General features: G+C 43.8%; 1 protein-coding gene across 4 annotated transcripts in view; it reads left to right on the top strand.

The window, feature by feature from the left end:
- The first annotated feature begins 345 nt into the window (after window positions 1-345).
- The window catches only part of CHPT1 (choline phosphotransferase 1), a 22,817-nt gene continuing 8,986 nt past the window's right edge, over window positions 346-14,176 (top strand). For 2 of the 4 annotated variants that reach the window (XR_009451132.1, XM_059681849.1), the window contains exons 1-4: window positions 346-746; window positions 9,687-9,834; window positions 10,112-10,253; window positions 12,415-12,499. Coding sequence is in view for 2 of the 4 variants with exons in the window: in XM_059681849.1 (XP_059537832.1) it covers window positions 474-746; window positions 9,687-9,834; window positions 10,112-10,253; window positions 12,415-12,499 (648 nt within the window). In the remaining 2 variants the exon portion in view is untranslated. The remainder of the gene's footprint in view (window positions 747-9,686; window positions 9,835-10,111; window positions 10,254-12,414; window positions 12,500-14,176) is intronic. The other 2 variants (XM_059681848.1, XR_009451131.1) reach the window with 2 other exon arrangements.

Genomic DNA, 14,176 nt, shown 5'->3' with positions numbered 1-14,176 from the left:
ACCAGCTCCTAACTGTCCGGGCAGCCGACTTCCTCCGGGGAACGTGACCAGCCTCCGGAAGAGGAGCTGGACCTGAGCAACATGTGCATCCAGCCCGCGGGGAAGTCAGGGCCCGCGGGGCGCCAATTCCAAAGTGGCCGTGGGCGGGGCCCTCCTGGTGACCCGGTGGCCAGTGGGAGCCCGTCCCGGCCCCCCCGCCGCCTCCCCGGGCTCCCCCACCCTCACCCCTCCCGGCCCCCCCGCCGCCTCCCCGGGCTCCCCCACCCTCACCCGTCCCGGCCCCCCAGGCCCCGCCCCCCGCCTGCCGGCCGCGCCTCGGGGGTGGGCTGAGGGCGGGGGCCCGGGGACCTGGGGCTGCCGGCCTAACCTCGACCTCGGCCGAGCGGCTTCCACCCGGCCGCGAGCCCTCCCTCCCCGTCCCCGCCCTGGCGCCCGGCGCGGGCGGCTCGCAGCGGCGGGGCCCGCAGGCGGCCATGGCGGCGGGCGCGGGGGCCAGGCCGGCGCCGCGCTGGCTGCGGGCGCTGTGGGAGCCGCTGAGCGCGGCGCAGCTGCGGCGGCTGGAGGAGCACCGCTACAGCGCGGCGGGGGTCTCGGTGCTGGAGCCGCCGCTGCAGCGCTACTGGGCCTGGCTGCTCCAGTGGGTGCCGCTGTGGCTCGCCCCCAACTCCATCACCCTGCTGGGCCTCGCCATCAACCTGCTCACCACGCTCCTGCTCATCGCCTACTGCCCCACGGCCACCGAGGAGGTAGGCGTGCCCCCGGGGGCTCCCCCGCGCCCGCCCCCGAGGCTCGGCGGCGGAAGGACCCCCAACTGCTGTCCCGGAGTCCCGCGTCCCCCGCCCGCACCGCCCCGGCTGCAGGCGCCAGGGGAGCGGGAGACCCCCGCGTGGCTGAGCCTCCCGGGGCGGCGGAGGGCGGACCCCGCCACTTCCCCCGCGCCCGCCCGCCCGCCCCGAGCCTCCCCGGCTGCCTAGAGGCGGTCACGCCGCCACCCCAGTCCCGCGTCCGCCCCGAGCCTTGCCCCGGCGGCGGAGGGGCTGTCAAGGTCACTGCGAGCCGGGGGCCCGCCGCCCCGCCGCCCCCCGCCCCGCTGGGCGCTGACACCACCATCCCGGGCGGCCTGGCACCGGGGCTGGTGGTCAGTCAGGTAGGTCATCCCCACGTGCCCTCTGGACACTGACAGGCGTCTGTTTCTCAAGGTTGTGCTCGTGATCCTGAAATGAACCCCCAGAAAGGGTCCTCCAGAACCAGTATCTGTAGCGTTCATCCAAGAGAAGTTACTCTTCTCAGAGGTAACAACTTCCTCTTTGCCTCACTGGCTTTTTCGTGAAACGCCAGCTAAGGTAGCAGCGAGGCGATCATCCTTATCATCACGACCCAGGGAGCATGAAAGCCAGTGGATTTTATTAGCAGCAAGGCGTTGACCTGTGTCCCAAATAAGAGTAAATAATGTGGGCTTGACAGCTGTTCATCGGTAGCACCCCTTGGGCTGTGTGGAGGGTTTTGGAGGCGGGGGTGTGGGGGTGTGTGTGGGGGGACCTCTTCCTATAGCTTTGTAGAGTGCAGGGATAAAGGCTACATTGCACTTTCTATGACATTGTTTTCCTGTCTTTGCCCTCCAAATAGTGAACTCCCTTTATAAACATATTTGAACATAGATCCTGTGGGAGAACGAATGTGATCTGAGGTTGGGTAACATGAATACAGCGGAAATATCTCCTGCTCTCCATATATACATCCATTTAAAAAAATAATAATTAGTGGCTCCTACATTTTCCCCCACTTAGAATGCTTTTTTTTTTTTATTAAAGAAACATTGACCATAGAAATAATACACAGTGGTTTAAAATAATCCACACCCCCCAAAAATCAAAATTAATCCACACAAAATTAAAATACAGTCTTATGAAAAGTGCAAACTCATGTTACAGACTTGATGTGTCAGTTGGACTTAATAATGCTGCAGTTGTGCAGTTATTGCCTTTGTTGCGTAAGGCTTTTTAAAAATTTATCTTTCTTGCTGAAAGTATTATAGCTGTTCCCTTTTTTCCTCCCATTGACTCCCTCAACCCCACTCCCGCTTTAGAGATAAACCAGAGGATTTATATGCATATATGCATAGCCCATGGACAGACAATATAGCGTGGGGAAGGCCTGAGGAGGGAGCCTACATTTTTAAACACATTTTGCTGACTGATAGTTATGTTTATGATAGATGGTTTCTGGGCAGACATTCCTATTGTTATTCATTTCCATATTTTTTGCAAAAAGTAAGTTGTTTTAGTTTTTGGCTAGAATGAGGAAGACTTGGGTTCTACTATGGCTCTCCCACATTAAGAAGAGAACGGCTGGTCTGTTGCCCAGATATAAAATAGAAAGCGCTACCTGCCAAACCAATTTCACAAGGCTGCAGTGAGGACCCAGATAAATCACATGCAGATAAACGTAAAACGTTATAACTTGCTCAACAAATTAAAAATACTACTGTTATTAAAAATGTCCTGAAAATATATAATAAAATGTAGTTCTTCTTTGGCCTAGATTTGGCCCAACGGTATTTGGATGTTTCTGATAATTGCCAGCTAGGTTTTGAACTTTTCAATATTGTTATTAATTTAAGAACCATTTGTTGAGCACTTAGAAAGAACGGGGCATACAAACAAGTCCAAGAGATTCTGTTTAGGGATGTACAGGGAAGGGGAGTGAAGGAAGAGGTCAGAGTATAACTAATTAATTTTTAGGCTCAGCCTCTTTTAAAGGGGGAGGCAATTTTAAAAAAAGTAAAAAAATCAGAATGATCTAAAAAGGGAGGTAAGGGCTAAGATGAAAGCAAGAAGAGTTTCTAAAATATGTCAGTAGATCCTGCACATGCTTCTAAGTGGCTGAAGCAGTGAGGAGAAACACCTTTGCAGGACTCACATGGCCTGTCTGATGATTCCAGCAGCAACATGAAAGAAAAGCACTGTTCTGCTTTCAGATCACAGAGCTAGGATTCTAATCTAAGTCTGCCTGACACCAAAGTTTTTATTTTTTTACATATACTGCCACCTTCTTATCTGGAGTTCCTGCCTTTTTCTATATGGTATGTAGGAAAAAAAACCTTGTATCTTATACAATATTTATTAGGTATGTAAAGTGCTTTCACATCCATTGGTGCATTTGTGTCTTATATCAACCCAAGGACTCTGGCAAATTTTTTCCTTCCTACAGTAGTCTTTCCACCATTTTAATATCCTTCTGTCTATTCATCTTGAAGTAACAGTAGTACTATATATTTTTAGTAGGAGGAAATTGAGGCACAGAGAGTTAAGTGACTTTAATCTGCCTTGGAACTTGTTTTCCTTATGCTTAGACTTAAGAATTCTTCGTGCTTTTTCAGACTTGACAGATTGCTTCCATAAAGGATCAGGAAAAATACATAAGGGTTTTAGATTTAGAGGTTTAGGCTTATCTACCCATATCCTATATAATAAAAGCCTAATATGCAAATTGACTGAACAGTGGAACAACCAGCAGCACGACTGGTCACTATGATGCACACTGACCACCAGGGGGCAGATGCTCAATGCAGGAGCTGCCCCAAGCCCTCAGGCCCCAGGCCAGCCAAGGCGGGTGCCATCAGGGGCCCCCTGATCGCTCTGCAGAGGGAGGCGACCAGTGGTGGCAGCGCCGGGGGGTAGGGCCGGCAAGCAGGTGGCGCCGGGCTGGCCAAGGCAGGTGCCAGCAGGGGGCCCCCTAGATCATCCCACGGGTCCCTCCACAGATCGGCCCTGATTGGCCAGACCTAGGGACTCTACTCATGCACGGATTTTGTGCACCGGGCCTTTACTAAGAAATAATCTTACTCATAGAGGATTACATGTATGTAATGCAGACTACATATCTATATTAATAAGATTTGATCTATTTCTTAATTAGTGTGTTAGTTTTTAGGACATGACTGGGGGATGAAGGGAAATTAATAGGAAAAAGTTAGTGCAAGTACTCTGAATTGCATTTCACACCACCATTTCTGGTAAGGACCTTTCCACTCCAGCCAAATGGAACTGCTTACGATACAGCAAGGCTTTCTCTCCTTGTCCCTCTCTTTTCTCCTTCCTCTTCCGTTCTCCTGTCCCACTGCCATCTTTTAATGCCCAGCTCTAATGCTAACTCCTGATGAAATATTTCTTCCTTCTCTGTAGTCAAATCAACCACTTAATCTTCTAAACTCTAATAATAAGAACTAATGTTGACCAGGTATTGACTATGTTGTACCTGGTGTTATTTGAAGCTGCTTTTGTCTGTTACTTCATTTAATCCTCTCAAGGACTTATGAAAAGGTACTGTTATTATTCTCATTTTATAGATGAGGAAACTGAAGGGAAATTAACCTCTTCAGGGAATATAGCTTTAAACAGAGACCAGGATCCCCAAAATGAAAGCTATGCTTCACCGCAGGACTTTGTTCTCCATTTGGGGAGCCTTTTTTTCTGCCCAAAGCCATTTGGGTATTTATAACATCATTCTCAGGCCATATAGAATTATCAACCTAAAAATTAACCTGTAATATTTGGTCAAGCATTTAATTTACTTAACTCTAATGCCTTGTCAGGGCCAAACCAAATGATATCGTGGGCCTTATGTAGCCTGAGGGCTGGAGGTTCCCTAACCCTGATTTAGGTTATGTGTGTCTTTACTGAGCAGGACAACCTGCCAAATTTTAAATTCAGACAGCGATTGCTCATTTGTCCATTCTCCTCAGCACAGTGCCTTACATAAAGCAAGAGGTTTAGTAAAACTATTTGCTGAATTATTGACTGCACAGATGAGATAACAAAATGTAATCGGGAGATCATGTTTGTCCAACCTTATCCGGTTTTATTAGGTCTTAAATACTTAGCAGTTGTTTGGCCTGGGTAATTTTACCAAGAGTAAGCAGGAGTTGGGGCGAATAGAGAAAACAAGAACTGAATGGCCTCCTCTTTACTTTGATGAAGCAGTTCTATCTTAATGCTGCCTTGTCCTTGGCCCCCATTCCTCGGCTGCCTGATCCTAAGTAGAATCATAGACCCCTAGCGTTTGAAGGGCCTTAGGGCTTATTTAATGTGATTCCTACATTTGCATATGAGAAAACTCAGTGATTCCCATCTAGTTTTTCAAACTCCAGCCTAGTAGCATTTATCTACCATAAAACCCTCATGCACCTGTTTTTGAGTGGTATAAACTGTGGCTCCATTGTTTAAGTTGATTTGAGTAAATGTTTTTGCTTTATCTTTTCGGTCTGTGTACATAAATCCACGTTGGTATCTCTGTTAAGTGTGTTTATAGCAGATGGGTGCCTAGCATAGAGCTAGGTCAAAGGGCACTGAACAATTTCTTTTGTTTATGATAGAAAGTTGAATTGAAAAGCAAGTATATCTGAGAAAGTAAGAAAGACCCTAAGAAATGTTTTATTCCCTGTCTTAATAATTTAGGTTATAGTTGCCTTTGCACTATGAAGAGTTATTTGTTGGGGGAATAAGAAAAGGCAATAATCTGTAGTTTTCAGTTTTTGTATAGATTTGGTTTCTTTGAAATCTGGTCTATTTCCTTTTTTATCCAGCTCAGTAACTTAACAAGTGTCATTTATTAAGGCAGGACTCTTGTAAGGGATTGGCTTCTCCTAAAATAAAATATAAACTCCAAACTTTCAAGAGGTGAAAGGTCTAGAAGCAGGGCAGGGACTTGAGTGAGGCAAGCAGGCACTCAGGCCTCAGAATGTAAGCAGGCAGGTGCACCACCCTGAGAATAAATCGTGCCGCACCCTGATCCCAGCCCTGCCTGGAAGGAACTTCTGCAGGTGATGTGGAAGTAGCTGTGCCGTGGGCTTTGCCCCTTGATTCCTGTGGTTTTCCTGCACTCGATTCCCAGGGACTAAGCTGTTTCTCCTTGAGAATTCTGGTTCAGGTGTGGCTAGAACATGGCATTGTAGTGTGTGGAAAGAGCTTTAAATCAGTGTACACTCCCTGTGTATTTGACCTGGGCATAAGGCTCTGGCCACTTGGAGTTTGTGAAGTTATAAAACCGAGCAGATGTTAGAGCACCAGGTACAGTTGACTTTGATGATAGATCTGACCCCAGGGGTTCTCTTCGCACCCCTCTTCCTTCCTGCTCCCCTTAGCACTGTGGGAGTCTGGCATTTTCAACAAGAACTCTAGTAAGCACTAGAGTTGGGAGTTTTTTAAAAAATGACTTTTCACACAAACTAGAAAAAGAAGCCTACCTCTCAAAGTACAGAAAAAGCCCTGTAGCCCAGAAGTGCTGGCTAACAACGGCATACCTGACTGGCTTCCTTCCCCAGGTGGAGCCTGCCTCACTTCCTGGGAATGGGTGTGCCCTTCTCAAACGCTGGCCCCTAACCAGAGCTGAGGCCACAGAGCCCTGTTGAAGCCAGTTAGCCCCCAGGGCCCTTCCTGAGTGGCTTGAGAACAGTGTTACCCTTCCTGACACCCAAGGCCTCGGGGCCTCCCAGGCATCCTGTGGGAGCCTCCCTGGGTAAACAAGGAAGTACCCCATCCAGCGCAGGTGACCGTGGTAACTACATCACAGGCACATGATATGGGTTAGAACAGGCAGTCTGTTAGAAACCCCAAGAATTTTCTCTCAAAACAATCACTAGAGTCACTCTACTAGGATCAAAGTCCTCCTTTGACACCACACCAGTATTACATTTTTTCACACATGCAAGATCTGTCTTAACAGTTTTCTTTCTCCCTGTTACAAATGCAGTTTCTATTTTTATGGAGAGAGTAGTCAGTTGACGTTTTGGATCATTGAAATGTCCCAGTCGCTACTGGTTATGTAATATCTTGTATATCTGTCAACTATACCCAAGGTTATTTAAAGCCAGGAGGCTTTTTATTTTAAGTATAGAAATTCATACGTATAAATGAGCATTGTATAGTTCCAGTATTTCCTAAATTTTAATTTGGGAAGATTTGCTTTTTGTGTATTACCTATACTATTTTTTATTTACCATTTTTCTTTCATAAACTTTCATTTTTTAAAGACTTAGACTCATTCTAAGCCCTTTAATAACCACATTAAATTTTTCCAAAATACACTAAAATAAAGATGTAAATGTTGAAATGAAAAATTTACCCGTGACGCACCTAAAATTATCTTATGCAGGTAGTACCAGCAATAACAGTTACAATAAATAATTAAAATTTACTGAGCTCCTGCTTTAACGGGTTTGGCTCAGCAGATAGAGCGTTAGCCTGCGGACTCAAGGGTCCCAGGTTCGATTCCGGTCAAGGGCATGTACCTTGGTTGCGGGCACATCCCCAGTGGGGAGTGTGCAGGAGGCAGCTGATCGATATTTCTCATCGATGTTTCTAGCTCTCTGTCCCTCTCCCTTCCTCTCTGTGGAAAATCAATAAAATATATTTTAAAAAAAATTTACTGGGCTCCTTCTGATACCCGTCAGGGAACCTGGCCCTGGGAAGGTCTGCCTAGGGCCAGCTGGTAGTGTGTGGGTTCTTTGTGCAGAAAAGATTTCACAATATGAGTCCAGGTGACTGTGAGGGTATGTTTATTAAAGCTGGGGACAGTAAAATAATGATGGGCGTAGCATAGAAGAAACAACGGGAGAGCCTAGGCTGGACTGCTTTGGTTTCTAAAAGTGTTATAGGAAACAAATGAGCTGAAGCAGGGCTGCTTTGGCTCACTGAGAAGTCAAAAGAGAAAAGAAAGCCTTGGAGACAGATTTGGGGGTAAGCTGGGGACAAGCTGCTCCTGACCACTGCTCCCCTGGTTGCAAGCCTCCTGGGGAGCCTTTGCGTTTAGGAGATGCTTGCCCGAGGGGGAAGAAATGCGATGGGTGCTCCTAGGAGGGAGCGCTTGAGCTGGGTCCTTTGTCTTAAGGGCTTTATTCTCTCTTTTGCCTTTGAGAATCTTAGGGGAGGTCTCAGGGAAGGTTTCAGCAGCATATTCATCTTTCAGGGTCTCTGCTGATTGGTCAGCACCAGGGCAGGGGGTCACTGGTCATTGCAGCTGCTCCTGGCTTCGACCACCTCCTTTTGCAGCTTTTCTGGGCCTGGAGCTGAACTACAACTGAGGCCTAGATGTTATCTCTAGGGAGGTGACCACCTGTATGAAGCTGTAAATTGCTCCGCCAGTTTGTTCAGCTATCTGTCTTGGCTTCCCCATTCCACTTGCCAAGGAATTTTTTTAGCTTACTATCTTGCCTCATTTCTATATGCCAGGTACTTTTCTAAATGCCTTATACGTAATCACCTGAGCACCTTCCTCTTCCGTGCTTTGCCTCACAAATTCTAGCTGCCTTAGCCTTTCTAAACTATGCTATGTTTCTCTTCAACACAGCAAGATCACTGGGCACTGTTCAGGTCCCCCATTTCTTTCCTATGGCCTAGAAACTGCCTCTAGGCCATAAGCTGTTGCAGTCATAGGCTCACCTCATTTGTTTCCCTTCTACAGGGATCACGTCCTGTATTGGCTGCAATTCTGAAAACTGGTGTTTCATTTATTTTATTGCTTTTCTTGTTTTATGAGGTTGGAGAGTAAATCCAATCCCCTGATACTCCATCCTGAATAGAAGCAGGGGTCTGTAATCCATCTTTGTTTGAATAATGTCAAATCTAGTGCCATATATGTATAGTATTGAAAGAATCAAAATCAAGTCCTAATCCTTGCCCAGTGACTTAACTTTGTGCTTCTCACAATGTGGGCTTCTGAGACCTTCTACCCAGATGACTTAGAGCAACTCATTTGATTGCTCAGTTTCATTTTTACCTGTAGAAAGAAGGTTATGAATCTTCTTTATAACATACAGAGGTGATATTAAGTATGAACACAAGAAAATGTATCGATTGGCTTAGATTGAGCTATTGTCAAACAGAAGCTAGCTTACTGTCACTCATTATTATCTATATATATAAAAAGCCAGCGTCTGTAATGACCAGAACGACTGATGATCAGTTGCTGTGATGCCAACCGCCCACAGCCCCTCCCCCTGGCCATCCCTGCCCCCACCACCCTGATTGGCCCATAGCCCCTCCCTCCACCCAGTCCCACCCCAGATCAGCCCCCCCACCCTGATCAGGGGCAGGGCTGGCTGGCCAACCACCCATGGCCCCTCCACCAGGCCACTGGCTCCTGGTCGGCACCCCCAACCCCATTCGGGGGCAAGGACAGCTGGCCCACCGCCCACAGCCCCTCCCCCCCAACCTGCCCCACCCCCGATGGACCCCCACTACCCCAATAGGCCTGCGGCCCCTCCCCCCAGCCAGCTCCACCCCCATCAGCATTTCACACTGATCAGGGGCAGGGCCAGCCAGCCAACCACCAATGGCCCCTCCCCCAGGCCACTGGCCCCCGATTGACCCCCCCACCTCAATCAGCCTGAGGCCTCTCCCCACAGCCAGCTCCACCCCCGATCATCCCCCCCACACCAATCAAAAGTGGGGCTGGCTGGCCTACCACCCACAGCCCCTCCCCATGGCCGGTCTCACCCCCAATTGCCCCCCTACCCCAATCGGGGGCGGGACCCACAAGCCAATCGCCCACGGCCCCTTCCCCCAGCCGGCCTGGCCCTGATCAGCCCCGATTGGGGCTGGGCCGGCCGGACCCCATCTGTGCACAAATTCATGCACTGGGCCTCTAGTTTTATTATAATAGTCTTTATTATTTACATTTATTTTTAGGCACCATACTGGACATACCTACTATGTGCACTCGGGCTCTTTATCTACCAGTCACTGGATGCTATTGACGGGAAACAAGCCAGAAGAACAAATTCTTGTTCTCCTTTAGGAGAACTTTTTGACCATGGTTGTGACTCTCTTTCCACGGGTAAATTAACTAAAGTTGTGTTTGTTTTTTTAATAATGACTTAAACACGAAATGAGCTGTTTGAATGGTTTATTTTTTTTGGATAGGTGTACCTATGGGAGCAATTTTTGCACAGTGTATTTTAAAAGTATCTTCAAGTGTTTATTTTGTTTAGTGTACTTTATTCTAATGCCAATATTATGTTCCTTAAAACTCTGTATTGCTGAATAGTAGATGACGATTTTTTTTCATTAATTATTTCCAATTCTTAATGGTTCTTAAACCTTGTTTCTTTCAGTATTGATGGCAGTTGGAGCTTCAATTGCTGTGCGCTTAGGAACTCATCATGACTGGTTGTTTTTCTGCTGTTTTATTGGGATGTTCTTATTTTATTGTGCTCATTGGCAGACTTATGTTTCGGGTGTGTTGAGGTTTGGAAAGTAAGTATGTATTTTAAGTTGTACATTTAAAAATATAACTGAGTTTATTTTCACTGTCTGTTACAGTTCATATATATGTAATAAGGGGAACAAAGCTTCAATCAGGAATTTAAATTATCTTTTAACTTATTGGAGCATCCATAAATGTTATATCTTAATTTAAATCTTTTAGGTGTTCTGCCGGTTATAAATAATTACATATTTGATAATAACTTTATTTTCTCTGTTTCTCCAACTTATATTAGACAGGAGAAAGAGAAAAATAAGGGACCTGAATAATATAGAAAAAGGACTCATGATCAATGCTCAGTAAATGTTAGTTTTTTCCCCCTTTTCCTCCACAAAGTACCAAACATTTTATTATTATGTTTTCCTTTTCCAACTAACTTGATTATTTCTCCATGAAGCCTGGAGGCCACTGATCTTACTAATACCTGCATGTCATTATTCATATTTTCCTTAATATTCAGTTCACCTTTTCTCCTGTCCCCAAATAACTTAGTTGTGTTTTCTTCCATTTCTGTTTTTTTTGTTGTTGTTTTTTTATCATCTAATCCTCATATTTTTTATATTTGCAGAGCAATAAGTATTCCTTTAGCATCTAGAGCAGCGGTTCTCAACCTGTGGGTCGCGACCATCAGAAAACACATATAGCATATCAGATATTTACATTACGATTCATAACGGTAGCAAAATTACAGTTATGAAGTAGCAACGAAAATAATTTTATGGTTGGGGGTCACCACAGCATGAGGAATTCTATTAAAGGGTCACGGCATCAGGAAGGTTGAGAACCACTGATCTAGAGACTCTGGGGCATCCAACTGGAGATGTAAAGTAGGCTGACAGATATAAAAATCTGGAGCTCAGAAAAGAAGATGGGGATTTAGAGGTCATTAGCATATAGATGATAGTCTTAAGTACAGAGAGAATTGTTCAGAGACTCTAAAAGGAGAAAAGATAGAATTCTGGAAGTAATAGCATTTAAGATGTGGAAGAACAAGCAGTCTAAGAAGGAGCCTGAGAGAAGCTTCCAGCAAGTTAGGAGAATCAGGAAAGAGAATGGAATAAATAAAACCATAGCAAAGCATTTCAAGAAAGAGGGAATGATCAGCATTTTCAGTATTGTAGAGAGGTTATGCAAGATAATAACTAAAATGTATTCCTTAGTTTTGGCAAATTGAAAGACACTGTTTGCATTAAGTAATTTTAGTACAATGGCGCCAAAAATCAGATTAGAGTGGATTAAGCAGCAACTCTGAGGACAGGAGGAAATTAGAAATGTACTACTTTTCAGTTAACCTGTTTATGGAGCAAAGAAGAGAGGAGTCGATAGCTTCAGGGGGTACCGATTAGAGACTGATATTGGCTGGTTTTTAGGGTTGTTTTTTTAAAATTATTTTTATTGATTTCAGAGAGGAAGGGAGAGGGAGAGACAGAAACATCAATGATGAGAGAGAGCCATCGATTAGCTGCCTCCTGCACGCCCCCTTACTGGGGACCAAGCCCACAACCCAGGCATGTGCCCTCCACCGGAACGGAACCATGGATCCTTCAGTCTGCAGGCCGTCACTCTAGCCACTGAGCCAAACCAGCTAGGTCTAGGGGTTGTTTTTTTATACAAAAAATTGAAGCACATTTATATATTAAGAGGAAAATATTTGCATGGGAAAAAAAGGGAACTCTTAGTAACTTAATAAGGAAAACTATTGGAATTTTCCCTGCTTCTTAAGTTAAATTGACTTGAGAATGTTTAAGAATTTGTCTTAAATTATCTGTTGTTTTTATATTTTGTAATTTTTTCTGATTATGAGAGTAATTGTTATAAAAAAATTCAAACTTTACAGAAGTACATAAAATAGAAAGTAAAAAGTCTTCTGCAATCTCAGTGGTAACCACTATTAGCAATTTTATATATGCCATAGAGTTGTCCTCTTCATGCATATACTAATATTTACCTGTATGTGAGCACATGTTGTTCTATAGGTGTGTTTTTTACTTAACCGTGTAGTCATCTGATAATTCAGTGATGGAACTAAAGGTAAAAATAAACTAAGCCTATAGATATTTTTACACCTTTGATATTTAGTATATGGTTAACCTTTACATACAGGAATTTTATTTACAAATATCTTTTCTATTCTTTATCCTTCATCTTTAGAGTGGATGTAAATGAAATTCAAGTAGGTTTAATGATCATCTTTGTGTTGTCTACATTTGGAGGAGCAACAATGTGGGACTATACGGTAAAACTGAATGTTTATATTTACTTTTAAGTACTTTTTAAATATTTAGGAAAAATATTGCATTGTTAATTTTCTTCAGAAATCCTGGGCATTGTACTTAATATTCATTGTATTTCTTAACTTTCTCCTTTTGTTATATAATTTTTTTTTTTATCCTACATACCTTATGACATTTTCCTTTATGCAGGAATATATTAGCACAGAGAAAAAAAAGAACCCCACTTCCCTAATACAAACTTAAACACTAGTTGAACTGCCTTTTCCAGGCCAAAATTTATCTTATACAATAGATGTTTAGAAGAATAAATTCAATAAAATATTTTACATTTGGAACTTGTCCCTCAATATTAGGAAAGAAATGTTGCTAATTTGCATTTTTATACTCTATAATGAGGTGAAGTTTCCCATATTAAGGAGTATTTTCATTTTCTGCTTGGTTGGTAACCTCAGTATTTTGATCAAAACTGACACTCAGAAAGCCACTGTCATACATTCACGCTTTGCAAAGGGAGAAACTAGAAAGAATCAAATTATTGTGTCTCTACAACCTAAGTCCACAACACTGGCTGACTCACAATCTCATTCCCATAGAGTTAAGAAGGATAATATCAATAGCCAACAACTAACGTTTATTCAACACTTATTATGTTCCTAAACATTCTACTATCATTCCTTCACCTGATCCTCAGAACAATCCTATAAAATCGATATCATTAATCTGTTTTATAAATGTTTTAGAATGATTAATTTGTCCAAGAACACATACTAGGTAGCTAGTGAGATCTGGAGCTAGAAATTAAGTAGACTGATTCCAAACTCTATGTTTTTAGTCACTACGCTACATTATACGTCCAGTGAAAATAGTACGAGATACAAAACTAAACATACTCCTACCATAAGATCCCTTGGGATTTATCCAAATAAGTTGAAAACTTATCCACACAGAAACCTGAACATAGATGTTTATAGCAGCTTTATTTATTGTTTCCAATACATGGATGCAACCAAGATGTCATTCAGTAGGTAAATGGATAAACCATGGTACATCCAGACAATGGAATATTAATTACTATTAAAAAGAAAAAGCTACCAAGCTATGAAAAGACGTGGAGAAACTTTAACGGTATATTACTTAGTAGAAAAAGCCAATTTGAAAAGGCTATGTATTATACGACTCATTCGGGAAAAGGCAAACGATGGAGATTGTGAAAAGGTTAGTGATTGCCAGAGTTGGTGGGGAGGAGGGTTAAGTAGACAAAGCACAGAATTTTTATAAGGCAGTGAAACTATTCTGTATGATATAATGCTGGAGGCACTGGGGCCTATGGAGACTCTGTACTTTCTGTACAATTTTGCTGTGAACCTAAAATTGCTCTAAAGGTAATTCTATTAAAAATAGTAATAGGAGACTTCTCTGAGACAATAGTTTCAGAATTGGCTAATTAGAGTTCATATCACTAGGATGAGAAATAGACTTTGAGCATATTTTCTAGTAGTGGTACATTCCCTGAGACATTCATATTTCTTCTCATGTAAGTTTAAATAATAGCATCAAACATATGCTACTATAGGCTTCTAGAATATAGTAGAGGAATGTGATGTGTCTTACTTAGGTGGTAGCAGTTCTGTCAGTACCCATAAGAAGGTGAATGTGGACCTAGAGGCAGTTAGGCATCT

Source organism: Myotis daubentonii, chromosome 2 (genome assembly GCF_963259705.1).
Source record: "Myotis daubentonii chromosome 2, mMyoDau2.1, whole genome shotgun sequence".
Taxonomy (NCBI): Eukaryota; Metazoa; Chordata; class Mammalia; order Chiroptera; family Vespertilionidae; genus Myotis; species Myotis daubentonii.
Note: the sequence above shows the minus strand (reverse complement) of the source record. Positions and strands in the feature narration are given on the sequence as shown.